Source organism: Macaca nemestrina, chromosome 3 (genome assembly GCF_043159975.1).
Source record: "Macaca nemestrina isolate mMacNem1 chromosome 3, mMacNem.hap1, whole genome shotgun sequence".
NCBI lineage: Eukaryota > Metazoa > Chordata > Mammalia > Primates > Cercopithecidae > Macaca > Macaca nemestrina.
In genome coordinates, this window is record NC_092127.1 from 136,115,489 (window position 1) to 136,143,412 (window position 27,924).

The 27,924-nt window shown below is 37.2% G+C and overlaps 1 protein-coding gene across 2 annotated transcripts; it reads left to right on the plus strand.

Moving 5' to 3' along the window:
* Window positions 1-5,712: 5,712 nt before the first annotated feature.
* LOC105477305 (afamin) lies at window positions 5,713-26,883 on the plus strand. 2 transcript variants are annotated; one of them, XM_011733763.2, is made up of 15 exons: window positions 5,715-5,859; window positions 7,927-7,975; window positions 8,251-8,383; window positions 10,056-10,267; window positions 11,147-11,279; window positions 11,897-11,994; window positions 12,735-12,864; window positions 15,826-16,040; window positions 19,232-19,364; window positions 20,505-20,602; window positions 21,966-22,098; window positions 22,854-23,077; window positions 24,656-24,788; window positions 25,923-25,983; window positions 26,746-26,883. In XM_011733763.2, exons 1-14 carry the CDS (start codon window positions 5,772-5,774, stop codon window positions 25,941-25,943), a joined length of 1,800 nt encoding a protein of 599 aa, XP_011732065.2. In that variant the 5' UTR covers window positions 5,715-5,771; the 3' UTR covers window positions 25,944-25,983; window positions 26,746-26,883. The 2 variants fall into 2 exon arrangements, with proteins under 2 accessions (XP_011732066.1, XP_011732065.2); XM_011733764.3 differs by lacking the exons at window positions 25,923-25,983; window positions 26,746-26,883 and having other exon boundaries at window positions 5,713-5,859; window positions 23,032-23,077; window positions 24,656-24,768.
* Window positions 26,884-27,924: the final 1,041 nt, after the last annotated feature.

Here is a 27,924-nt window from a genome sequence, read left to right on the forward strand (position 1 = left end):
CATTCTCACATTGCTATAAAGAAATACCCGAGACTGGGTAAATAAATGAAGGAGGTTAAATTGACTCATGATTCCACATGGCTGGGGAGGAACCTTACAATCATGGTGGAAGGCAAAGGAGTAGCAGGTACCTTCTTCACAGGGCAGCAGGACAGGGTGAGCGCAAGCAGGGGAAATGCCAAATGCTTACAAAACCTTTGGATCTCGTGAGAGACTCACTCATTATCATGAGAACAGCGTGGGCGAACCACCCCCATGATCCAATTACCTCCACCTGGTCCCCTATACTTCACCCTGTTGACATGTGAGGATTATGGGGATTACGATTCTAGGTAAGGTTTGGGTGGGGACACAGAACCAAACCATATCAAGTGATCAAATGGTGTCAGCCAAAGCATTTCGTAGTGTGGTGGCATCAACATCTGTCTTAATTCACATGTGCCAGTAGCATAAAGTGTTTTGTAGTGTGGTGGCGTCAGGTTGTTTTTTTTTTGGCAGAGTCTCTCTCTGTTGCTTAGGCTGGAGTGTAATGGAATGATCTTGGCTCACTGCAACCTCCATCCCCCATGTTCATGCAATTCTCCTGCCCTTCCAAGTAGCTGTGATTATAGGCACAGACCACCACACCTGGCTATTTTTGTATTTTTAGTAGAGATGGGGTTTTGTCATGTTGGTCGGGCTGGTCTTGAACTCCTGACTTCAGGTGATCTGCCCACCTCGGCCTCCCAAAGTGCTGGGATTACAGGCATGAGCCACTGTGCCTAGCTTAATTTACATGTGGCTGCAGCAGCAAGCCAGCACGGTGGGGTGCACACTTGTTGGCTGCAGCAGGGTGTGGGCATTCACCACAGTGACAGAGGCAGCATGGCTTGGGGAGGGTGAAGGACCCCTGATGCTTACTGTGCACATGGTCCCACTGGTGGCCGTGTTGGTAGGGAGACAGGGCACTGGTAGGTGCAGGTCTGTTTGTGCTGTGAGTCACAAGCAGGGGCGGTTGCTCAGCATAGGGGAGGGTCTGCTGTTCTCTGTGCCTAGTTTCACTCCTGTGGCTGTGTTTGTGCGGGGGAAGGGTGCTGGAGGGTGCAGTGTTGTATGGCTCTGTGCCCACCAAGGTTCCAACTGCAATGCCCGTCTTGTGAGAGGAGGGGGTACAAAGTGCACTTCCCCACTGAAGCAGTGGCAAGGCAGGGCGCTTGCACAGGCACACTTGCGAGGCTGAGAAGGCAAAACCTGCGTGTGCAGACATGTGCCTGCAAAGTGATGCAGGTGGGAGGTGGGGGGTTGCTGAGTATCTGAGGGATGCTGCAGTGTGGAGAGGGAGCAGGCCGGCTGGTGCATGACCATGGCGGCTGCCTTGCTGGGGCTTTCTGCGGGTTAGGCACAGTTTGCCAGTGCAGGAGCTATGATGTGGGACCCAGGGCACCTGAGGTTCCCCAGCAGACGAAGGAGTGCTCAGGTCAGACCAGTTCTGTTTGGTGGGCAAGACCACCCTGTAGAGTTTAGGTCCTATAGTTCCCCTAGGGCTAAAATCTCCCGTGGGAACAAGTCGAGCCTAGGGGGATGGGCGTCCTTGGCTGTGTTCTGTTACAGATGCTTCCGTACCAATCCCTTTGGCCTACACATCAGCTGTTGTGCTGGCCCCTACCACTTCTCTAAGCAGCTCTTTCTGCCAACTTGAGTGTCCATGGTGGTTGAGGGGTCTCCTCTGTCAGAATTCCTGAGGCCCGTGGTGAAAGCGGGTTGCTCCTTGCCAGTTCAACTCACCCATTCCCCCAGAGTTGTTGGGGTCTGGGAGTGAGTCCCAGTGCATGGCAATCCCATGCAGGGTTCTCAGCTTCCTCCCACTTCAGCCCAGCTTCTGTGTCTTTCTTCTGTCCACTCTCAGTACCTTCCCCCTGAAGATCTGTTAGGAGTGTGCCGGTCATCTCAGTCCCGCAGTGAAGGCTGTTCCACCTGGCTGTGTCTAGTATCTCTTGCCCAGCGAAGTCTTCATGCACAGTCTTTAAAAATTTGTTTATGTAGTTGAATTTATTTTGCATGATAATTAGGAAAGTTTTTCCCTCATCACTTGTGTTTCTTCTAGTACTTTTATCATTTCTCTTTTTTTAAAATTTTCTACATTTGAATCTCTGATCTTTTTAGAAGTATATTACTGTATAGATAGGCTAAAATTTGGATCAAATTTTAGACTTCCATTTTGCTGTATCTGCATATTGCCAATATCATCACACTGTTTTAACTATTATGATGTTTTTAGAATGTATACGTCAATAGCTTTCTTTTTTCCTGAAATATGAATAATTATGAATTATTATTTTTCTCGCTCATGTGTATCTGATTAATCTTGATTATTATTCTTGCTCATGTAGTCTGTAGTTAATGGAATAATGGCCCAGCCTCTCAGTCCTCTGTCAGGATGATTCTAGCGCATCTTCCACTTCCTAGATAGTTCTGAACAGGCTTACATCCCAGTTGCCTACACTATTATTGTTCTCATTAACACCTGAATTATTGGCTGCTTTTCTCCCTTTTTGGTCCTACTTCCTCACTGTGCCTCCTACAGTTGCCTTCCAAATAAAGTACAAGTCTTTCCCTAGAGGTCTGCTTTTGGGAAATCCAAACTAAGAAAGAGTCATTTTTGGATTTTGACCTAGATGTAAAAGATATCAAACATTGTTACCCAAGTATGTTATATATTTGTGTGTGGTGGTAGAGAAAGAGAGGAGAAAGTAATGTCCTGTCCTAATTTAGCTGTTCAGAATGTAAGGTTTTAGCTTCTTTTCCTGATTATTGCCCCATGGCCCATATCTGTTCTTTATATTCTTTAGACTTGAAACAGTTCTGGAATGCTCTTGAGAAGAATGGATGTCATCTCCCAAGATTTGGGTTGAAGCGCCCTCTTATCTATTTTCTCCATTAATTCGATCTTATCTGTTTTATAGTTTCCAGGATTTTCTCAAGCTTTTCATATACTGCTGGCTTCCTCTCTTTCTTTCTTCAGTGTCTGGATGTATATGTATATATCTACATTGTTGAAGCAAAATTTGACATATTTACTGAAGAAAATTTAAAAATACATTACTCATTAATGAAGGAGTCAGTAATTAGATCATTTGAGACAAATACAAAATAACCAGGAAGAAAATTAGCTTAGACACATCAAGTTTCTAAGTAGGCACAGACTGCTATTTCACTTCATATGGCCATAAAAATATCTCATGCTTATTAATGCTATGGAGGACTAAATTTGTGGAATGGATGAATTAGAGCTATTTTCTACTTGCCAGATGTCAGTCAGTAATTGGAAATAAAAAGTAACATATCTGAGAAGAAAATAAAATGTGAATGAATCTCTGACTAATAATTCAATATACTTAGCAACAGTTTTGGTCTTTTAAATCATCTGACAAAAGGCCAATTAGAACAGAGGCAACAATGAGAGGTCAGCACAATTAGGACTATTCACCACCCGCAAGCAAAGATGCTGACCATACAGTTGCATAATTCTGTTTGGAAACAAAATCTATCTCTCAATCTCCCTGTTATCTCTCTCCCTCCATTTCTTTGGTTTAGTGAGTTTGTTCACCCTGCCATTTTCTACACATAACATATAAAATTTTATATTCTACTGTTTTACCAAAAGTCATTTAGTAAATATTTCCTCTGATATTACGTATTTTTAATATTCATTAGTTTTAAAGACAAATAGTAATCCATACAGTGACTATATCATTGTTTATGTATTCACCTGCAAAGGTGTTTTTTGCACTTTGAAATTAATAAGTGACCTGTGAAGTGATATTTTGAAAGTATAAATATGCTATTCTTCAATAATTGTTCACCTATGACTTTATCATGCATTCATGAAACTGGCCTAAATCAGCTATTACTATGGGGGTTACAAACGTTTATGCTTTGTTTCTAACTACATTTATTAGTTGGTGTTCTTCTGTGGAGAAGAGCTTTCCTTTCCCCATTTTTATTTTAATTTTGTATTGGTATAGGTTCATGAATTTAAAAAAATTAATGTGTTATAATATATTCCAGTAATTATTTATTTTAATTATCAAGTTCTCATAAGCTTCCATTGCTTTTAAAAAACTCCTTTTACTTTAAAAGCCGGGCGCGGTGGCTCATGGCTGTAATCCCAGCACTTTGGGAGGCCAAGGTGGGTGGATCACAAGGTCAGGAGATCAAGACCATCCTGGCTAACGTGGTCAAACCCCGTCTGTACTAAAAATACAAAAAATAGCCTGGCGTGGTGGTGCACACCTGTAATCCCAGCTACTCAGGAGGCTGAAGTAGGAGAATCGCTTGGACCTGGGAGGCAGAGGTTGCAGTGAGCCGCAATCACACCACTGCACTCCAGCCTGGGTGACAGAGTGAGACTCTGTCTCAAAAAAAAAAAAGTAAAAAAAAAAATGTATATTTAAGGCATGCAACATGATGTTTCGAATATATATACATAGTGACTTGAATACTACAGCCAAGCTAATCAACATATCCATCTTTTGACATACTTTATTTATTTATTTATTTTTGAGATAGAGTCTTGCTCTGTCCTCCAGGCTGGAGTGCAGTGTGCGATCTCGGCTCACTGCAACCTCTGCCTCCCATGTTTAAGTGATTCTTGTGCCTCAGCCACCTGAGTGGCTGGGATTACAGGTGCATGCCACCACTCCCAGCTAATTTTTGTAGAGACAGGGTTTTGCTATGTTGGTCCAGGTTGGTCTTGAACTCCTGGCCTCAAGAGATCCACCTGCCTTGGCTTCCCAAAGAGCTGGCATTACAGGTGTGAGCCACCATGCACAGTAAGTTACCTATTTTTTTTTTTTCTTTTAAGACAGTGTGAATTCTTAAGACCTAGTCTCTTAGCAAATTCTAAGCATACAATACAGTATTATTAGCTGTAGTCTGTGTGCTGCATTTGAACTTACTCATTCTATGTAACTGAAACTTTGCACCCTTTGACAAGCATCTCCCCATTTCCTCCACCTCCTGCCCTTGATAACCACCATTTTATGCCGTTTCTAGTTTGAGTTTTTTAGATTCCACATATAAGTAGGATTATGCAGTGCTTTTCTTTCTGTGTCTGATTTATTTCACTTAACATGATGTTCTCCACGTTCATCCACATTTTCTCATATGGCAGAATTTCCTTCTTTTTAAAGATTAAATAGTATTCCATTTTGTGTGTGTGTATGGGTGTGTGAGAGATTTATTTATTTATTTATTTGTTTATTTATTTATTTATACATATGCTGACAGGCTGTTTTCATATTTTGGCTATTGTGAATAATGTGGTAATAAACATGGGAGTGCAGGTATATCTTCTTAATTTTTTATTTTTAATTTTTGTGAGTACATAGTAGTTGTATATATTTATATCTTTGAGATACTGATTTCACTTCCTCTGGATATATATGCATAAGATAGATTGCTGGATTATATCTATTCTGGTCCTTTGTTCCTTTAACATTTGCAGTATTTTAAGTTTTTTTTTGGTTGTCTATTTGCTTAGGTATTGTGTACACTTAGCCTGTGGACTTTTGTTCCAACTCAGTAGATTTTTTCCAGTGAAACACAAAGGTAATTTTTTTCTGGTTAATAATTAGCAAGAAATTCTGCAGAGTGATAAAAAAATCAAATACTCAGTATTTCAGAAATAGATTAAATAGGTTACTTTTTTACTGGTAATGTGAAAGAATAATATAAAAACTTGATTTTCCTCAACAACATTACTTTCTTTTGTAAATGTGGTTTCTAGAAAGATGAAACAATTAAAATTTACAGGTTTTATTTTTTTCTTGTGTTTTTTGACTGAATCCCTAACTCTGCCCACACAACCTCAGGATGTAGGTAAGTAATTTATTTGTATATCAGCTAAAGAATGACCAGTTAGGATGTCTCTTTTGAAAATTTTGTTTTCTTTCAAGTTAATTCTTTACTTGCTTTTTTCACCCTCTCACTAATTTACATAGACTAACCAGTTATCCAAAATTAACCTTTTCAGAATTTTTATTTTGATGGTAATTTTTATATTACTAAGTCAATATGAAGAAACAGTTGTCGCATCTGAAAAATAATCAGCAGTCTATGACAGGACAGAAAGTGTTGCTGGGAGACACATTTGGATTTTAATATTGGTATTTTTTGCAAATATGTATAGTTTATGGTAACAGTGGAACAATAGATGTGAACTGGGATTTTTCTGGAACCTTCGGTTGTCCAACATATTTCCCAACTATATCTTTAGGGAATGCAGAACCTACTTCCTCCTTCAAAGGTACAGTTTGAACATCCCTCCTGAGCCTGGCCAAGGCCATCTCAGTCTGGAGGAAAGGATGACTTTTTATATTTCTTCCATCCAAAGGGGAAATATTTTGAACCTCATCTGTCTAGAGGAGGTGTCTTTTTCTAATCCTTTTGGCCTAGAAGGAGCTCCTTTCTTTGACTTGAACAAACATGCCTTAAGCTTGGCAGTGGCCCTGAAGGCATGGATTGCGCCTTACTCAATTTGATATGCCCTTACAATACCAGCTAGTGAGACAGGCTTGAAGAGTGGTCATTTTTGAGTTTTCCTACTCCTTTTCCCTTGTAATAACCTGTTTCAAAATCTTGATTTTTTGCCTTTTTAATATCTTTTGTATCTATATTTTCCTTTTCATTTCCCTTACTCCTACCAAAATTTAGATCTTGTTGGTTTCTCAATGTGACAGTTGCAAAGTCTCCTATAGCCTTCTTACTTTGTCCCATCCACCCTTCTTTTGCCCATTTATTTGACACATAGTTCTTTCTTACCTTTTTTATTTGTCAGGCACTGTGGAAAATTCCATGACATTAGATATACCACTACCTGACTTGTATTTCTTCGTGTATAGAAATGATCAGATTATTATCCTATATAAACATTTTCCAGGGCTTTCCACGTCTTCCAAATGAAGCCCACACTCCTCAGCTTTATATGCAAGACTCCTATAATCTGGACCCACGTCTTTTCTATCTTAGGTCCCTATTCATCTTTGTGACCCACTTTCTCATAAAAACAGATTGACTTTCCCTAAATACTTCTCAAGATTTATTACCTTAATGCTTTTACTCACATCATTCTCTCTCCACACAGACAGACAAGGTTTTTCATTTTTCTGTTATTCGAATCTCTTACATTTACTCATGTTCAACTCATATGTCACTCTTCCTATAATCCTTTTTTTTCTTTCTTTCTCACCCAGGATTCATAAAGCAGTCCCAAATTAATCACATTCTAAATTAGATTATTGTCACATGCACAAGTAACTTTGCTTAGGAACCTAATGTCAAGGGGAGATATCTTAGTCATTGTTAATTGCTTCATAGGGTCCAGCACAACACTTTGCAAAAAATAAATGTAGTTTATGTGAACAAACATAAATATGCTCCAATTAGCATATGCTCATTGGGAGAGAATCCATAATTTTAGGTGGATCTGGAGATGACCTACATAGCTATGACTGATTAGTGCTATAAACTATGCTGACCACCAGCATGCTACAGTATCTCTCATCAGGCTCTGTTACGGCATTGTATCACCCATTAGTTAATCTTTTTATCACTTCTCTAGTCATAAATGATAGACATTTAGGATGATAATGTATTTGACATTTGTATGTGGGGAGCTGTCAATGGCAAATTTAAAGTCTAGTCATATTAAGATTTATTTAGTTGAATTCAATTTAGTAAATATTTCTTGAACACATAATCACAAGTGATTAAGGTTTCCTACTTTGTTCATATGACTTACTTGTTTCTTGTTAAATATGCAAAACTATCTCCTGTCATCAGTGGTCTATTTTGTATTTTATACACTTAAATGTCATGTATAGTTATTTATTTGAAAAATGTTAGAAAACCATGTTATGTAATACCCTAAATATTCTTGCTTTTCAGATAACTTCAGTAGCACTCAAAAATTTATAGAAGAGAATCTTGAATACATGTGAGTTGTGCTAAGTACTTTTTGATGATGATTTTTAAAATAATGATATATTTTGGAAATGTTAATGCTTCTCAAAAGTAATTTAACTAAACAGAAACAGTATCCAAGAAGACAGCTTTAATTATAAAATTCAGGCAAAGCCTGAAGTTGTAAAATTTATAGCTGTTACAATAGATAACTTCTTGAGGCCAGTCAGGATGTTCCTGTGACTTTTTGTTGGCCATACATGGAAACTCTGCAACTGATCTTTGTATACCCCATGTGAACTCTTGCAGCACCATCATTGCATTTGCTCAGTATGTTCAGGAAGCAACCTTTGAAGAAATGGAAAAACTAGTGAAAGACATGGTAGAATACAAAGATAGATGTATGGCTGACAAGACACTCCCAGAGTGTTCAAAATTACCTGTAAGTAAATTGCATGTGTTTCTTTTCCTTTTTCCTTTTCTTTCTTCTCCTCTTCCTCCTCCTCCTCCTCCTCCTCCTCCTCCTCCTCCTCCTCCTCTTCTTCTTCTTCTTCTTCTTCTTCTTCTTCTTCTTCTTCTTCTTCTTCTTCTTCTTCTTCTTCTTCTTCTTCTTCTTCTCCTCCTCCTCCTCCTCCTCCCCCTCCTCCTTCTTCTTCTCCTTCTTCTTCTTCTTCTTCTTCTTCTTCTTCTTCTTCTTCTTCTTCTTCTTCTTCTTCTTCTTCTTCTTCTTCTTCTTCTTCTTCTTCTTCTTCTTCTTCTTCTTCTTCTTCTTCCTCCTCCTCCTTCTTTTTTTTGAGACAGAGTCTCACTCTGTCACCCAGACTGGAGTGCAGTGGGGTAATCTTGGTGCACTGCAACTTCTGCCTCCTGGTTCAAGCAATTCTCATGCCCCAGCCTCCCGAGTAGCTGAGATCACAGGCGTGTACCACCAAGCCCAGCTAATTTTTTTTTTTTTGTATTTTTAGTAGACACAGGGTTTTGCATGTTGCCAGGCTGGTCTCAAACTCCTGACCCCAAGTGATCCTCCCACCTTGGCCTCCCAAAGTATTGGGATTGCAGACGTGAGCCACCATGCCCAGCCAACTGCTTGTGTTTCTTAAACACACAAGATTATTTGCCCAACACTGCAATAATTTCTGGCTTGAAAATATGAAATGAAAGATATTCTGCACACAGCATTTTCATTTTGCTTAATTTTGATGTTTAGAACAAGGTACTTTCCTCGGGAAAGATAATAATTCTGTATTTTGATGCACAGAAGGAGCTTGCTGTTTATTTGCAGTATGTATACAGTATGCCCTATATATCCAGGCAGAGGAGGAAGTCATAGCCTGAAAATTTACATGAAAGTACACAGCTACCTTCCTTAGCTGCCTCTCTTAATATGTATTCTATTGTGACATCCCTTTTCTGGGCCTCCTCCAAGAAGAGTCACCATCTGCATCTCCAAAAAACTACTACTAAACACCACTTCTAAACACTCTACCAATACATTAACATACCAGCATGTCATCACCTTGGGAGATGAGTAGAAAATCCTGGTGGAAGGGAAATGTAGGCAGCAAGGGAAGAGTAAGAGGTTAAAGTGTCTTTTGATAGATAGAGGGACAAAGATTCTGAAAGTGCAAGATGGTTGTCAAGGGTTTGGGTAAAGATGCTTTGATTTGGCACACCTGTACTCCCAGCTGTTTAGGACACTTTGGCTGGAGGACCACTTGAGCCCAGGAGTTCAAATCTAGCCTGCACAGCATATCAAGACCCATTCCAAAGAAGAAGAAGGAAAAGGAGGAGAAGAAGAAGAAGGAGAAGAAGAAGAAGAAGAAGAAGAAGAAGAAGAAGAAGAAGAAGAAGAAGAAGAAGAAGAAGAAGGAGGAAGAGGAGGAGGAGGAGGAGGAGGAGGAGGGGAGGAGGAGGAGGAGGAGGGAGAAGAGAAAGGGGGAGGGCAAGGGGAAGGGGAAGGGGAAGAGGAAGGAGAGGAGCAGGAGAAAGAGCAGGAGAAAGAGAAGAAGCTCTGTTGGTAATGGTGGGAAAATTATTCATTGTGTTTTCTTAGCGAGTACAGAAGCTTTACTTTACCATGACTAAAAATTGTCCTTTTCTTCTCTATTGTATAGAATAATTTTTTACAGGAAAAAATGTGTGCTATGGAGGGGTTGCCACAAAAGCATAATTTTTCACACTGCTGCAGTAAGGTTGGTGCTGAAAGAAGACTCTGTTTCTTCTATAACAAGAAAGCTGATGTGGGATTTCTGCCTCCTTTCCCTACCCTGGATCCTGAAGAGAAATGCCAGTCTTATGAAAGTAACAGAGAATCCCTTCTAAATCAGTAAGTTTAATCTTAGTAAAAAAATGATCCAATTGAAGAATTAGTCTTAGGCTGAATCTAATACCTATCTCAAATAAATATAGCTGGGTTCATTAATTTATTTATTGATTGTTTCATTCATTCAAAACACACTGTGTCAGATACTGTGCTCGTTGTTTAGGATATAACTATGATCAAGATATGGACCCTGCTTACAAGACCCTTATATTAATGAATTGTATCTTCTAATTAGCAAGTCCTAGAGGAGAGGTGTGTGCCTAGTGTTATGGTAGGATGCACAGTGGAGGAAATAATAGACTCTTTCCAAGGGGAAGTTGCAGTTTTCACCTCAGGCAGACATTCAATTTTGGGATGTTTAGCAAAACATCTGTTTTTAATATAGTGCAGTCATTGCAGAAGCAATGACTTTTTCTGGAAGGTTGGTATGCTCCTTGAAATCTAAATCTAAATCACAAGTTTATCTGAACAAAAGTAAACAGGACCCCTGAATCTCAGATAGAGTGTGTATAGATAGCTATTCTTTGAACATGGAAGAGAGAACTGCTGACCAGCTGGTAGCATGTGGATGGAAGGAGAATAGCCACAGCTCAGTGTTTGGGATTAGAATTGCAATCATCATTCCTACTTTGGAGTTAGCAACTTCAATAAGGACTTCAAAAGACTCTTATTGGGAACTGGATAATGCTGCCTTATGTTGAAGTTTTCTATAACTGGAAATCTTTCTTCCTTTTACCTTGTTTTACAACTTGCTCTTCTTGTCTCTTTCTGTTTTTTCGTTTCCTTCTCATCTTACCCTCCCTTCACTTCCCTTGTCTACATTCATTGCTTTCCTGTTTCTTCCCTTGCCCTTCTTCTCTCTCTTTTTCATTTCTTAAATAGTTTTTTATATGAAGTTGCCAGAAGGAACCCGTTTGTCTTCGCCCCTACACTTCTAACTGTTGCTGCTCATTTTGAGGAGGTGGCTAAATCATGTTGTGAAGAACAAAACAAAGTCAACTGCTTTCAAACAAGGGTGGGTATAGCATTTATTTCATGAAGAGGGTAAGAAATCACTCAATACCACAGATCCAGACCCTGACTTATATTATAGCAAAAGGCTTGCTTACCATATATGATGTTCTCTTGTCACATTCAGTGATTTTCAAACCATTGGTCACCAGGTTCTGATCTAAATATTCTCTTTACCTGAGACTCCCGAAAGACAGTCAGTCATTTCCAGGTTCTCTCTTGCTTTGTTTTCTTTGTAAATTGGAAGGAAGCCTTGGTGAGTGAATGTCAAGGGTGAAGGATGACATTTTATCTTTTATCTTTGACAATTTGTAGTCTGTTGACTACAAATAACATGGAATAATCTCAATAGAGATGGCCAAGCTCACAGCATGCTGCCCCACCAAGGGAGCACTATGCACGTTTTTACCAAGTGCAATTAATCATCAGGAAGACTGGTCCTACCTTTATGATGTGCCGTAAGTGCATATTTCTTTTAATAATGTATTTACTGAAATAAAAATCCGTAGATTTTCTGTCTCTGAACAAATTTTGTAATAGTTTGAATGAAATGTGACTAAAAAATAAGGGAATAGTGAGATTTTGCTATTGTTTCAAGAGAATTTTCTCTTTCTTCTTCAGGCAATACCTGTCATACAATATTTAAAAGCATTTTCTTCTTATCAAAAACATGTCTGTGGGGCACTTTTGAAATTTGGAACCAAAGTTGTACACTTTATGTGAGTTTTACACTATATATCTTGTCTCTGCTTGCATTTGTACCCAGGGGCTTTGGGGTGAGTCTGAGCCTATTTGGATAGCTCAGGACCAGGACATTAGGTCGAGATGAGAGAAGTTTTGGGAGGTGGAGAGACCCAAAAGAGAATGGTGGCTGTATCTGAGACATATTTAGGCTAATTGGGAATCTGAACTGCTCTGGGAGTTTCAAACCAGGGTTTCAAAAGCCACAAGTACTTTAGAAATAATTCATCCCTTGGTCTTTGACTTTAACAATGAGGAGACAGCCTTGCAAAGATAAATTTTATCTCTAGTGCTCACCCTAATCAATTATTAATGGGGGCTAAGGCAATATCTTGAGAAAAATTTTGAGATTTCAAGTGGATCAGCAGGAAAGAGTTCTGTCATGAATTATCTATGCCTGCCATGAATTTACAATAGGAAGTGGTGGCCTTACACAGCATGTCTTGCTATAATAATTATGGAAGATAGCACACCTCTCAGGTTTTTTTTGCTCACATCCAGGACTTTGGGGTTCTTAAAATATCACTCTAAGATTTTCAAAGTGATCATGTGGGCTGTGCACCAACTATTTGATAAAGACTTCTATAAAAACAACAACAACAACAACAACAATGGTGGCAATACTTTTTGGAGCTATTCATATCATATTAGCAAATTAGTCCCACTTGTTCTACTTGCTGTTCAAATTATTTTTGTGGTTTATCAATTCTGTTTCCAGATATATTGCGGTACTCAGTCAAAAATTCCCCAAGATTGAATTTAAGGAGCTTATTTCTCTCGTAGAAGATATTTCTTCCAACTATGAAGGATGCTGTGAAGGGGATGTTGTGCAGTGCATCCGTGACACGGTAAATATTCTCTAAAACCAAGTTAAAATAGTGATTTTTGGCAACTATTTTTTTTTTTTTATTCTCTAGTTGCCCTGATGTGTGGTTACTTTGCCCCAGTGAAATCAGAATGTAATTTTACTTTTGAATGACAGCATAAAATGAAATATAAATTTTTTTTTATAAACAAACCTTTGGGATTTTTTATATTTGGAATTTTTAAAGATTACTCAGCAGATTGTATATTGGATGGCTAAATGTCTTGATGTAAAACTTCAGGAATTTCAAAATTTTCAAAGTTCATTTAGTCCAGATTGAAGTTTTCTCTTACATTATAAATCCTCTTTTAGAGAGGTTAGAAACAAATAGTAAAGTTCAAGGAATGACTAGTTATCATTATGTTTTTAAGAGCTGATTTCCCTGAGCTTCCTTAGGCTATTCAGGTATAGTCTTTCCAAATAAGCGGATACATTAATTTAACTTTTCCCTTTCTCTTTCGGTTTCCTTTTCCTACCTTCTTCCTTCCCTTTTCCTGTCCCCTCCTTTTCCCCTTTCCTTTCCTTCCACTTTCCGTTTCCTTTCCTGCCTTTAACTGACAATTAAAAATTGTATATTCTCATGGTATACATGATATATATATATATATATGTGTGTACTATATATATCATGATATATATGCGTATATATTAATGTATACATACACACACATTGTGGAATGTCTAAATCCAACTATTTAAGATATGCATTACCTCACATACTTTTTTTTTGTGGAGAGAATACTCTAAATCTTAGCAATTTTAAAGTACTCAATATAGTGGTATGAAGTCATCATTGAGTCACTATGATGTACAAGAGATCTCTTGAATATATTCCTTCTGTCTAAATGAAATTTTGCGGCCTTTAACCAACATTTCCCCAATCCCCAGCCTCTGGAAACCTTTAAACTGAATTTCCAAGGAAAAGTATTGGTATGAATATTGTTGGCATAGTTTGAATTGTTCATGCATTCTGTTCTCACTCATAAGTGGGAGCTGAACAATGACAACACATGGACACAGGGAGGGGAACAACACACACTGGGGCATGTTGGGTTGAGGTTGGGTGGTGAAGGGAGAGCATCAAAATAGCTCATGCATGCGGGGCTTCAAACCTAGGTGACGAGTTGATAAGTGCAGCAACCCACCATGGCACACGTATACCTATGTAACAAGCCTGCACATTCTGAACATCTGTACATGTATCCTGGAACTTAAAGTGAAAAAAAAATTGTTCATGCATTCAAAGGTAATATAATTTTATTAAAAAAAAACTGAGTATGATAGATTGCACCTGTAATTGCAGCCACTCAGGACTCAAGAAGCTAAGGAGGGAGGCTTGCTTGCGTCAGGAGTTCGAGGATACAGTACAGTGAGCTATAATTCCAACACCCTTGGCAATAGAATGAGACCTTATTTAAAAAAAAGAAAGAAAGAAAGAAAGAAAAAGAAAGAAAAGAAAGAAAGAAAGGAAGGAAGGAAGGAAAAAGGAAAGAAAGAAAGAAAGATTAGACTTTTAGGCTCACAGTAACGATAGCATGTCAATTCAATAACTTGAATTTTAGGGTATTGAGAAATGTTTATTTCAAGCAACGGACAACAGATGTTCCCAATAATTATTTTTGTTCCTAACTGTACCCAAGTTAAAGCAATCTCTTTTATGCTTTATTTTTGTATTGCTTGATTGTTCATGGTGATGTAGGTTTTATAATGTGAAATCTAAGATACTGAATTCAGACATAATTATAGGTTTTCTGTGAAATTTGAGACTGAGATTAAGGGATTATGTCTCAAATTTCTTTCTTTTTAATGTCTTTCTGGAGAAATAAGAGGAACTGAATTACAGTTAACTGAAAATAGAAGTAACTTCTCAGAGAATAAGAGATACTCTGCCTAGAACAATGATGGCATCACATGAGATGTAAATGTCTTTTTGAAGATTGGCTTCCTGGTTCTGTGTGGTTTGTTAGAAACGTGGTGCCAATGCCCATTTTATTTTTTACCTCAGTCCTGAGCTTCATCTTATTCCTTATCCTCCATGTTCACCAGAAGATTCCAGTCAGTGGAAATAGCTTGAGTAAAGTCATAAAGGCCTGAAATAGTCTAGTGTGTTGCTGTAACTCAACATAATTCAAGTGGGACTGCAACAGAGAGTGGAAATAATGTGCAGTCTCATTCGAGAGTCTGGAAGGGCCCAGATTAGCTTTTTAAAATTATTCAACTAATGTGTAAATAAGATAACCCCACCCCCTCTCTAATTTCCAACTCTTATGTAGAGGTTAGAACTGGGGCAAAGGGTAGGGATGGGGACACAGTAAAGTTTTCTATTTGAGCGGTATTTGCTAACTTGAACAGCTTCAAATGAATGATATCCATTAGAAAATGATATCCATTAGAAAATGATACCATGAGTGGAATAGCTTCTTATATTTGATGAATCGTCTTCTGGTAGTTGCTGCAGTTCATTCGCTTGTCATTCTTTCATTCACTTATCAAATATTTACTGAGTTTTTGCCATGTGCTTGGCCACAAGGGAAGACCAGGATTATAGGTATTATAGTAACATGTCTTTGGTGGTCTCCACTGAAAGCACAGGTGGACTCTTATGGAAAAGAAACAACATTTAGAATATAAGATGTCAATATATCAGTATAGGAATGTTATTTAAAAGACTAATGCTTAATAATGGATGTGAACCTATAGTAGAGCCTATTTTTAAATAATTATATCATCTTAAATCCTGAGAAGTTTTGATGTAAAACTTCATGTGCATTATGTAAATCCAAAATTTAATTTAAATAAATATTGTCTATCAAATTAATTGATGAAGTGATTCCAGATGCTGTGATCATGACTGGTTTTGCATGCCATCATTCCATAATGGAAGAAAACCCAGCCTTGAAGAAATTTTGAAAGTAAAATAATCTCTCATTCTTATTTGGTACAGAGCAAGGTTATGAACCATATTTGTTCAAAACAAGATTCTATCTCCAGCAAAATCAAAGAGTGCTGTGAAAAGAAAATACCAGAGCGTGGCCAGTGCATAATTAACTCAAATAAAGATGATAGACCAAAGGATTTATCTCTAAGAGAAGCAAAATTTACTGACAGTGAAAATGTGTGTCAAGAACGAGATGCTGACCCAGACATCTTCTTTGCGAAGTAATATAACTCTTTATTGAATTTATAAGGAAAACAGAAAGAAACTTGTAAGATTTGACTTATGTTGCTAATTTAGGTGGAAGGACATGGTACCATTTATTTCACTAGGTATCATATAATTTTTAAAAAATCCTGTGTATAGACTATAGTTTTCAGATAATTTTAAGAAAAAAAACTGTATTATTAAAATAATGGCTAGTGTTTGTTGAGCAGTTAATATGTGCCAGGCATGGCACTATATACCCCATACAGATTAACTATTTTAATTCTTACAGCAATCATGCAAAATAAGTACAATTTCTCCCAGTTTTTCAAATGAGCAAGCTGAGATACAATGAAGTGAATTGTTCAGATTCACAACTAAAAAGTGACAGAGTAAGAATTTGACTCCAGGAAGCCTGGCCTAACAAGTTGTAGGCTTAACTGCTATACTATGCCACCTACAACTCTTAAGGGGAAGACTAGTGAACTTGGAGCCACAGGGACTATATTTCAGTTCTGGTTGAGTCGCTGGGAGAAGTTAACCTTTCTGAGCTTTTTTTTGGTCATGTATAAAATTCATATAAGAATACTAATTCATCTGTAATCCCAGCTACTCGGGAGGCTGAGGCAGAGAATTGCTTGAACCTGGGAGGCAGAGGTTGCTGTGAGCCGAGATCACGCCACTGCACTCTGCACTCCAGCCTGGGCGACAGAGTGAGACTGTCTAAAAAAAAAAAAATTTATTAATTTGAAGTTTATTAGTAATGTAATATAATCCAGGGACTTCACTGGTTTTTTTTTTTTTTTTTAAATCCCCAGGAAGCCTTCATCTATAGAGAGTATAAAGTGAGAAGAGACAGACATAAATAAATAAGTGTGAAAAATGTTCTTTTATTCCTGATAGCATCCTGTTCTAGGTAATGCAGGGGAACAGAAGAAGAAATGCTCAGTTGTATATGGGGACCGTGGAATGGCTTGATAGGGAAGTAGTACTTGAAGAAATTTTGGTAATCTAAATAGAGAAGGTAAAGCATGAATTAAAAATATAATGGTTTGGTGTAAATTGCTGTGAGTAGGGCATCTGCAGTGAGAGACCAGCACGGTGAGAGGTAGTTGGGGCCAGATTATGCAGGCATGCTAAGAAATGGGATGCCACTGAATGGTTTTCATGAAAGAATAAGGAAGGAAAAAATCACTTTCAGTTTTTAGACACTTCATCTGGAGAAAATCCCAGTTTGGGACTTGGATAACTGGGTAGGTAGTTTTCCCATTCAACATGAAAAAGCAGCAGGTTTTGTGAGAAAGGTAATATGTTTAAGAATGAGCACATTGACTTTGAGGTGCCAGTAGAATAACTAATTGGGACTATCAGGAGATAATTTTGTATGTGAACCTGTAGCTCTAGAAGGGAATCTGGCTTGAAATCTCGGACATAACAACAGCTAATGTTTACTGAATACTTACTAAATTTTAAGTGTTTCTCATCTACTAACCAACCAAATTTTCAAAGCAACCCTCTGAGGTTAGTATACTTTTATAATCTTTATTTTTCAGGTAATAAAACAGGCACAGAGAGGTTAAGTAACTTACCCAAAGTCACACATGTGGTGCAGCCAGGATTCAAGTGCAGGCAGTGTGGCTCCAAATTCCTGGTCTTATAACTACTGTCGTCTATGGCTTCTCACGGTTGTGGATATTACATCAAATTCAATTAAACAAAATGATAGATTGTATCTGACATATGTGTTTGATAGATAAAAGCCATTTTTATAATCATTACTATTATACATAAAAAGTGTTTGAAACATGGGAAGAAATGATAGAGTAACAGTGAGCACGCCAAGTCAGAGTCCTCACTGTTTCAAGGTAGAATCTTTCTGGATGTGAACATTTCAAGCAAATCCTCAGTGGCTTCTCCAGTCTAGAGTAAGCTTCCAGGGATTTTTCTTCGCAGCATTCTGAGACATGTTTTTAGTTGTGTGTGTGTGTGTGTGTGCGCGTGTGTGTGTGTGTGTGTCTCCCCCCCGAGAAGAAGTCCATGGCTTACATGAGATATTAAGAGGAGCCCTGATTCTCTGAAGGTTAAGCACCACTGCCATGGGATATGGGAATATATCTCACAAATGGAATTGGAAAAGCAAATGGGAAGCTGGAGAGATGGTGTCAGAAAAATCAAGATTAATCAAGAAGGTCAAATCCTGAAAAAAATGTGGGGTAGGGGATGAAAAGAGTTACCTGGTCATGAAAAACTAGTGAGGTATTGCTCTTACAAAACATGAAAGATCTTAACTTGCTGTGAATGAATAGATGAGATTCTTTTTTATGAAGACTATAAATAGCCCAGCTGAGGCACTTAGAAATGACTTCTCTTTTTTGAGAAAAGTTAGCTTGGTTAAAAAAAAGAATGGAGTAATGGGACTTAGGGTCAAATTTTATATTTGCCATTAACAGGAAGGTGCTTAACCAGTTTGTGATTTAGTTTCTTCAGCTGTAAAATAGTATGCATCTTGAGGACTAAGTGAAGTGAAATGAGAAAGTGTTTATAAAGTTCAGGAAGCACATCTATATCTGTTATGCCCAAAGTTTGATCCAGTGCCTAGCACCTACTAAGGGCTTAATAACTGTTAGCCTTGTTCCTCTCTTTCTTCCCAAATCACACACACCTATGCTCTTGAAGTCTTTGACAGAGGATTTGGAAGCCACTGCCGGTGATTTGGAGCTGAAGGGGTAAACAATCCCATATTTGGCAAGCGACAGGATGGAGTAATGGGCAAAGCTTCCTCCCTGTCTCTCACGAAGACCACATTGTGGGTGGGAAGGAAGCCATATTCCCAGCATCCCAAGTTGGAAATCTGAATGCATTTTCAAACATAATTCTATGCAATATGTATTTTTTAAAGTATATTCACAATATATTCTTTCTGATGTTTTATGGATTAAATCATTCCAATAATTAGTTCCAAATAACTCTACTAATTCTCTCTTCTCAAAAAACATTGTTAATCTAAAATGTACCATGGAAGATAACTTTTGTAAAATGATCTTCTATAGCCACAATGTCCTATTAAATTACTCTGTGACCAAGCCAGAGGAGAAAATTAGCTTTTGAAAGCAGAGGCAGTATTAGATCTGACTGGATTACAAAATAGTGGAATTGGGTTTTTTGCTCTTTCTCTAATTTCTAACATACAAAATTTTACACATTGCAGGTTTACTTTTGAATACTCAAGGAGACATCCAGACCTGTCTATACCAGGGCTTTTAAGAATTGTTCAAATATACAAAGATCTCCTGAGAAATTGCTGCAACACAGAAAACCCTCCAGGTTGTTACCGTTACGCGGTAGGTTCCATCGTTGTAGGTTCAGAAAATCAAAACAGAACAACTATAAAACACTTAAAAATTGATATCAGAATTTTGCTCCAGTCTAGGGGGTAGAAAATGTGATTGGTTAATCTGAGTCTACCGTAGACTCAGCCTAAGAAGATCATTGGGAAGGCCAATGTCATCAATTTGGCTGATGCATAATGTTTTGGACTACTAATCCAACGTGTTAATTCAAAAAATTCTTCTCGGTAAACATTTTAAATTTACATTTTTATTTATGTATACTGTATTTTATTAAGCTATATTGGATATTACATGATTTCAAAAGTAATGATTGTTGTAGATGACTAAGAAAGTATTCTGTATTTTATTAAGCCATATTGGATTCTTTATGATTTCAAAAGTAATGATTGATTGTTGTTGATTATCAGGAAAGCACCAAAGGTTACAAAAAACCCTTTTCTGATTCTCCCACCAGGAAATAGCTATAATTAACATTTTTATTCAATGCTTCAGTACATATACGTATATATACGTGTATTTTTAAAAAATTGGCATAATTTCTAGAAAATGTTTGGATGCTTTTTTTATTTGGTATCATAGGAAACTTTTTTGTTGTTTTTGTTGTTATAAATTGGGCTTCCTTGGTTTCCTGCTATTGCCACAAAGTGAGAGGCTGTTGGAGGTTTTAAGTTCCAAATCAAACAATGAAAAAATCATAAAGAGCAACATGATTTAAAATGTTCTGTAACAACACTTACTAGCTAGGGCATTCGGGGTAAGTAACTTAATTTCACAAGGCCAGTTGCCTTTATTTAAAAATGGAGATAACAACTGCTCTGGCCACTTCAGTGAGAATTGAATGTTATTATGTCAACGTACATTTTAAATTCTATTTTGTTATTTGGAAGACTCTGAAATATGTATAAGCTGATAATAAAAAATTTGGACTTTTAAATTTAGCAAGAAATTTATATATATATATATATAACTAAAGAAATTAAGTTCTTGCACACACATGTAAAAAGTGCCCTGAATAATAATGAGAGTTTGAAAATACCATAGAAATAAGAAATGCTATTCTACACATTGTTGTAAAGCTTATGGTTAAATTTTAGATAAAATATTTGTAACCATGATTATTCTTATTTTCAGGAAGACAAATTCAATGAGACAACTGAGAAAAGTCTTAAGATGGTACAACAAGAATGTAAACATTTCCAGAATTTGGGGAAGGATGGTTTGACATACCAGTAGGTTGTCTGCACAAGTGGGCTAACGCTTGCCACTAGAATTAAACACATAATCCCTCAAAGCGTAAAAAAGTTACCTCTCAAGTTTTTCAATTATAGTCAATTCATAAACTCTTGGAAGAATTTTTTTTTTTTGAAGTCAAGAATGCCTATTGAACTGTCACATTAATCTTTTATCAGAAGTGAAGCTAAAAATAAAAGAAATACAGGATTCTGGAGACATTGATTCTCTAATGCTTTCGTTTCTGTTTGACATTGGCTTTCTCACTGTCAATCTAGAATCCCTGGATTCTCACCCATTTGAAAGTGGGGTGCTGCATATTTCAGGTTGTTACAGTTTCTTTGGGGAAGAGATGGTTTGCCTTGCCTTGCCTTAAGGCTATCTTAACTGAGTTTATAGAAATAACTCTGGATGTGCTTAACACTTTAATATTTAGTTTTTTAGTGCTCTTGTGAGCATTTGTGAATAATATGCAGTTTGGGTTTTTTTCAATTATTATGCCAATGTATTTTATTATCATTATTGTTATTGTTATTATTATTATTACCATATATTTTTGTGACAGGGTCTCTCTGTCACCCAGGCTGGAGTGCAGTGGTGTGATCCAGCTCACTGCAATCTCTGCCTCACAACTCAAGTGATCCTCCCATGTCAGCCTCCCAAATAGCTAGGGCTACAGACGCGAGCCACCATGCCTGGCTGATGTTTGTATTTTTTGGTAGAGACGGGGTTTTGCCATGTTGTACAGGCTGGTCTTGAACTTCTGAGCTCAAGCAATCCAACCCTTGGGAATTGCTGGGATTACAGGTGTGAGCCACTGCACCTGGCCTCATGCTAATGTATTATTTATTGAAACTAAACATCTTTAAATCAAAATAAGACACAGTTAAAAAAAATCTGACTTTACTATTTCTACAATTTGGTGTTAGCTGACAATTCAAACTTAGTTCATTAAAAATCTTAGTTTCCTTCATCTCAGGTTATCCTTTTACAATATATATTGATTAAATTTTTTCTTTAAAATATTTTATAATGATACAAATGATTTTAAGGAGGATTTTAGATACTAGCCAATGTATTTGCTGTCAAGGAGCTCCTATACTCAAAGATAACACAGGGAGGCAAATCTAAGAGTTTCTGAGACATCCATGAAATTAGAAAAGAAGCTAAAATAGATATAGGGAGCAGGGTGCAGAAAAACAGGAAGTGAAGACATATTTCTCTATTTTACAAGAGAGCTAAGGTTCATGTTGCACCTATATTGGTTGTCCCTAGCCTTGAAGGGTCTGGGCTTCAGCAATAATTCAAGGCAAAATGGGTATCTGCTTTCGTTCAGAACCAAATAGACAAATGTTCTTTCAGGTACCTTATCAGACTCACGAAGATAGCTCCCCAGCTCTCCTCTGAAGAACTGGTCTCTCTTGGCAAGAAAATGGTGACAGCTTTCACTACTTGCTGCACACTGAGTGAAGAGTTTGCCTGTGTTGATAATTTGGTGAGCATGGCCCGTGTACCAGACTATTCTTTAAAAAAAAAAAAAAAAAGAATATTTGCACTCGTTGATTTACCATGATTATCCATATTCATTTCTTCATTGTTTTTAATATTGTTAAGCATAAATTGTCAAGTTTTCCTTTTGGCTCACTTTGTAAAAACCCTAAGAAGTAAAAGAGAATGCCTTAAATATTTTTGGAGAGTGCTTCAAAGTATCTTTCTTATTTCTTCATTGTATTAGAAGGGATTTGTTAGGACAAATGATTTAGGAATCATAATATTGTTTCAAAGAGATACAGGAAAATTTATAATTTTAAGTAAGGTTACAGATTCTTCCTCTTGGCCCAATTGCTTCATCCAGCAACCAGGCATTGAATACATATCTTTAGGGCTGGGGTGGAGAGTACCTTGAGGGAGATTCCGGGAGGGGAAGAAACCCAAGGATTACAGTATTTGATTGTCCCTTTCAGTTGGCTGTTTGCAGCTGTCTGTTTGCAATTGAAAGTTTGTTTATATGTTACCAAGAAATTAATTTGTAGGCATCTGAATTGTTATGGCTTGGATTTTGGTCATAATGCCATTTAGGACCCCATTTTCTACTTTTATTTGTGCATAGTGATATGTCATGAGTGCGTGTGTTTTATGAGTGAGGTTAACAGTGATCTTAGAATGATCTAACTATTCATCTAACCATATTTTTAGAAATTCCATCCGAGTTTTAAGATCATATCTCAGTTGCAACTCTTGTTGGTACAGGCAGATTTAGTTCTTGGAGAGTTATGTGGAGTAAATGAAAATCGAACTATCAACCCTGCTGTGGACCACTGTTGTAAAACAAACTTTGCCTTCAGAAGGCCCTGCTTTGAGAGTTTGAAAGCGGATAAAACATATGTGCCTCCACCTTTCTCTCAAGATTTATTTACCTTTCATGCAGACATGTGTCAATCTCAGAATGAGGAGCTTCAGAGGAAGACAGACAGGTACAAACAATCCCTTCCATTCCTGTTTTTCTTCAGTTTGCAGACACACCATGTAGTAGTGAGAAGGTTTATGTAGTGGATATGTGTTTTTCATATTACTATCCTGTTCCTTCCACCAAATTCTCCAGTCTCTTCTATTTGGAAAAATACCAGTGCATTTTTTTTTTTTTTTTTTGCCATTGTTCATATCTAGCTTGTCTTTTCATTTGAAAGAGACTTGGAGTGTCCAAGTCTAACATCACCTTTAAAAAGGTTACAGCAGCCAGCCAAAAGGTTCATAGACTGGCTGATAATGAATTTCATTTCCTTGAGAGAATGTCCGGAGAATATCACTTAATGTTTACAAAGGAGAGGCCCAAAGGGACAGGAAGTTTACTTTCATTTTCTCAACAAATGCTTTAAAATGCCAAGAAATTAAACTTAGTTTTCTGGATTCAGACAGAGTCTACCTAATGTGTAGTGGAGACTACACAATATACAGCTACCAAATACGAGGAACTGGAGGTTGTTTTGGACATGAATTTTCTAGAAAGATCAGATGTAGTCATGTATACCATAATACTTGGCATAATAAAGGCCTACTATATGTTTTCATTTTTAGATAGAATAATACTTACTCTTATTATGTGCAATATTCATACATTCACAGTGTAATTCACTCTTGTATTTTCCGGCCCATTCTATTCTAGTCTGGTCTATTTCATTCTTTTTAACTATCCTGTTTTCATTTTAAAAATGAAAGTGAGAAAATGCAAACTTTTGTTAATTCTTAGATCTAAGGATGGGCACACATGACTTATTACATTATCCTCTTTACTTTGGTGCATGAAAATTTTATTACTTAAAATAATTACTCTAAAAATTTACTCTAAAATGTACTTTTAAGACATCAATGGGTTGCCACCTGAAGTTTGGAATTCTATAAGTTAGTGGAATACTGGAATTCTAGAAGTTACTAGAAATCAAGGAAATCACTATTGTCTATGGCTGTTGTCACACTTAGTTGTGATAGCTTATTTTTTTTAAATTGCTTCTTTGACATCATTTTTTAACTGACATATAATAGTTATACATATTTTGGGGGTACATGTGATATTTTGATAACTGCATAAACATGTAATGATCAAGTCAGGGTAATTGGAATATCCATAATCTAAAACATTTATCTTTTCTTTGTTTTGGGAACATTATAATTCTTCTCTTCTAGCTACTTTGAAATATACAATAAATTACTGTTAACTATAATTTTCCTACTATACTATTGAACACTAGAACTTATTACTTCTAACTGTATTTTTGTACCCCTTAACCAACTTCTCTTCGTCCCTCTCTTCCTCCTTGTTAATACTTTTTGTATAATTTTGTGTGTGACAAAACCCTTCAAAGAATGTTACTGTGGAAACCATTCTCTAAATTTAATAGGAAAGTTTCAGAAGGCCCATTCAACGTGGGATATTTCAACTCTTTACCCTCACCCAAGCTGAGACTCAAGACGTGATTCCGTAACAAGCATTTTGGAGTAGAGACGCTTCAGAAAGAAATTGTTAATTAATTCTATCTGACATCTTTTGGCCACAGGTTTCTTGTCAACGTAGTGAAGCTGAAGCATGAACTCACAGATGAGGAGCTGCAGTCTTTGTTTACCAATTTCACAAATGCAGTGGAGAAGTGCTGCAAAGCAGAGAGTCCTAAAGTCTGCTTTAATGAAGAGGTAGTTTTGTTTCTTTTCTGCTGAAATTCAACTGGTATTCCTGGTCAAATAAAACCAAACAGAACCCTGTAGGACTCTGCTTCCTCTCTACAGTGTCTACCAGGACTACATTTGAGAGCACAATTGCTACACAACTAATATGGAGACATCTCTGAAATAACACTTTGAGCAGTGTCTCCTTAGCACAGAAAAAGCTATTAGGAAGACCTGGGTTGTAACCCCGGCAGTCTTGTAAGTCATGCAACTTAAACTGAATGGCAATTAACGATCTGTAAATGAAGATGGTAATAATTATTCCTGAATTACACCTTTGGTTCTTATTTTTTGGTTTTGAACCACTCATTATCTTAATAAGACAGAGTCAAAGCGACTTGCAAAGGAAATCATAAGCAACTCCAAATGGAGTGGAGCAGGAATGGTATTAGAACGTGAACTCTTTCAGGAATGGCTCTCTCACTTTGCCAGGCCTTGTACTAACATCCTGCAGTTGAGAATAATGAGGGAGTGGAGAGTAAGGGTAGTCAGGGAGAAAAGGGAGAAATGTCCCTTGCTTGCCCTCACTCCAGTGAAGGTAGTCTGTAGCCATTTGCTCTGGTGTGAACCTCAGCAACCTGTGAATGTTAGCCCCAATGGATGGCTCCATGGAAATACCTGTTCACTGTTTTCCAACTTTATTTCTCACCGTTTCTTTTCTAGGAACACTCACTCCACTCCAAACTCACAATTCATGTAAATTCACAGGCACACAAACTCACATGCATCATTCATTCTGGTTGTGAGCCATCTACTTTTCTGAGTGACACTTAGTTTGTGGAAATTGTTTTGGGAGTACATATTATTAGTTTTTTAAAAATATACTTAGTTTTAAGTAGAGGATATTAATCAATATCTAGCATTTATCTGAGTGAGTGTGTGCATTAGTGCCATGTGAAGGAAAGGATGAATTTATTGGCAGTTGTAAAGAGCTGTTTGGTGTCTATTTCTTCACTAGAAGGAAGAATGTTTACTGTTTCCCTATACAATGTGGGAATGATTTAATTTTCTTCAAAATTCAGGGAAACATGCTTATCTAAATTTAAATTAGTGTCTTAAATTTTTCTTCCTATATGTTTTTATTTCCATCCCTCATCTAAGAGTCCAAAAATTGGCAACTGAAGTCAGCTGCTGGAGATATGTAAAGTAAAAAGCACCAAAGGTAATACCCTCTGCCTCAATCAAATGTCAAATTTATTTGTGGTTTATTTGGTCTCCCTACCTTTTCTCCCTCAGGCTTCATTGCCTATTTCTGGTTCACCCTACATGAACCAGAAATAGACGTGTAGCTAACAGCCCCCGATATTGTTTCTGTGTTTTTCTGGGTATCAGCCACTCCTTACAGTGTGGCAATGCTGCATTTGTGCTAGCCCTTCTCTTGCTGTTCAACTAGTTTTCTAGATAGCCAAGAGGCACTTAAGTCCTCTGCTTTCCTACTAAGGTATTCAGCTGTCTGGACCACAAAGGAGAGATGATGGAACCTCTGAATATTGACAGAAAGAAGAGGGGTAACTCCCTGGGGACTGAGGTGGGCAGACAGGCTTCAGTGACCCTTTCCGATAATCTTTTAAGAATGTTGCTTTACTGAGATATGATTGACATACAGACTAAGGGTATTGCTACAGCATTTACATAAACAAAAGTGATGTTTGTGATTTCCAAAAGATACATAAAGATGCCCTCTCTTTTGTGGCTTATGTAAGACTTGAAACACAAACTTTAGCAACAAAATGTTGCATAGATATAGGAATTATATACAGTGTCAGTGAAGAGAGGCCTGGACCTCAACAGAAGGTAGGTGGGGATCTACAAGGGGCAAAACACAGTTACAATTAGTAGTTTTTTCAAATATTTGACTTTCTATCACCCATGTTTTAACATTTCATATTTTTTTGATGCATAAAATACTATTTTTTCTTTCCAGGGATAACCAATTTACAGGCTTCCTATCTGTGTGGTGATGAATCTCATTTCCTGAGAACAAAGTAAAAGGATTTTTCTGCAACTGTCGCCTGAAATCGTATATTGCAGCAAGCAATAAACACAAAATTTTGTAAAGTTATTTTTCAGACTGATGTCATAAATCAACCTAATCACAAAATTAAGCAATCATGATTCATTCATTCCATCAGCATCTTTTGCTCATATGGCTGCACCATTCCCTACTCCATGAAAGTTGGAAGTCTATGCTCTCAGATGTCCTTGCCACGACCGGAAAGAAAACTGAGAATTTGGGGCATGAAACTTTACTGCTACAACTACTGCTACTACTAGTAGATGACATTGAATGTTTTCAATGTACCAAACATTGTTCTAGCCAGTTTTCATGCATTATTTCATTTAATCTAATAACTCTATGAGTAGGTATTATTTTCATTTACATTTTACAAACAGGAAAACTAAGGCTTGGGGAGATAAACTAATGTGTTCAATGTGATATGACTGGTAATTGGCAGAACCAGCGTTTGAATTTAGGTTCTCTAATTCTAGAATTATATATATATATATGATATATATGTATGTATGTATATAACATATACATTATATGTTATGTAATAATAATGCAATATATTATATAATACTATATAATGTATTACATTACTATAATATATTATACATATCTAATATATATTATATAACACATAACATAATATATAGTTCTAGAATTATATATTATATGTTTAATAATTTCAACTTTTATTTTAGATATAGAGGGTGCATGTACATGTTTGTTACACGTGTATATTGCATGATGCTGAGGTTTGGAGTATAGATCCCATCACCCAAGTAGCAAGCATAGCACCCAATAGGTAGTTTTTCAACCCATACCCCTCTCCCTCCCACCCCTCTGTAGTAGTCCCCAGTATCTATTGTTCCTGTCTTTATGTCCCTGTGTACTCAATGTTTAGCTCGCACGGTATTTGGTTTGAAGTTGGGTAGTGTGATGCCTCCAGCTTTGTGGAACAATATTGTTAACCATTGCATACACTACCTCTTAGGTGTGGCCGTGTTGCATGCCTTACAAAATCTGTTATTCAGAGAGGCGGAAGAATGTACAAGGCAACAATTACAGTGGTGGTTTTCTCCCTCCATTCCAAGCCAA